Source organism: Sphaeroforma arctica, assembly GCF_001186125.1.
Source record: "Sphaeroforma arctica JP610 unplaced genomic scaffold supercont1.9835, whole genome shotgun sequence".
NCBI classification, from domain to species: Eukaryota; class Ichthyosporea; order Ichthyophonida; genus Sphaeroforma; species Sphaeroforma arctica.
In genome coordinates this window covers 1-1,020 of record NW_014030723.1, presented here as the reverse complement: position 1 = coordinate 1,020, position 1,020 = coordinate 1, and the positions used below count along the sequence as shown (strand labels likewise).

At 43.3% G+C, this 1,020-nt stretch overlaps 1 protein-coding gene across 1 annotated transcript; it reads left to right on the top strand.

Annotated features, from left to right (window-relative positions):
* Positions 1-94: 94 nt before the first annotated feature.
* On the top strand, positions 95-975 carry SARC_17134 (hypothetical protein; the record flags this gene model as incomplete). Its single annotated transcript, XM_014288768.1, has 2 exons — positions 95-263; positions 774-975. Coding segments are annotated over 2 exons (371 nt in total), but the record flags the coding sequence as incomplete, so codon positions are not given.
* Between the last annotated feature and the right edge of the window lie 45 nt (positions 976-1,020).

Sequence of the window (1,020 nt, the reverse complement as noted above, 5' to 3'; positions counted from 1 at the left end):
ACACACACGACACCACCACACACACACACACATATATATATATATATATATATCAACTCACCCATAAACACCCATCTCCACAGTCATACAGTGGATGGGAGATAACCTGACCATCCAAGCCGTGGTCTATGGAGTGAGCTGTGGGGTGGTGCTGTTGAGTCTGTGGTCAGAGGCTGTGTGGACAGCTGATCTTAAGGTCAGACGACCGGAGACCAAGCGCTATGCACAGTCGTGGATTCTGGTGATGATGTGTTACTCAATGGGTATGTCAAGTTCAAAAGGTGCTCTGCTTCTGCACACAATGGTCTCGTTTATCTCTCTGTATATGTGTGTATGTATGTATGTATATATATATATATATATATATGTATGTGTGTTTTCTAAAATAAGAGAGAGTGGTTGTATGGTGTTTAGTATATGAGAGAGTGTTTGTATGGTGTTTGATATAAGAGTGAGTGGTTGTAAGGTGTTTGGTATGCATTGAACGTATTGATAGTATCCACTCAACGTATTCATAGTGTGCACTTAACGTAACCAGCTTTGCCATCCGTCAATATAATGAGACCCACATCCTTTGTTTTCTAAGCACCTTCCAGGGTAGACCATCATCCGTCTTTAGTATACATTCATACTACAAACGCTTATGTGCAGTGGAGGTATATACTTACGATGTACATTCCATACATATACACATATCCTTCTACCCATGCACCTACTATATTCTTACCATACATGTGCACATATCCTCCTACCATTCCACCCAATAAACCCAGGTGTGTGGTTCATGGAAGTGGATGAAGGGTACCTTCCGGGAGTGGTGTGCTATGTGCTGACTGCCTGTTTGTCGTACATGCCTGTGTGGCGGTTAGTGCAACTCGTAAGGTATCGTATGCCGATACAGCACGATCTCAGGCTGCTCAAGCACATCCTACCACCACCTCTGATGACTAATGAGAACTTGACCCAGAAGTACAGGTGTGTCTGGTTTATCTTAGGTGTGGCGTGTGTGTGTGGTGGATA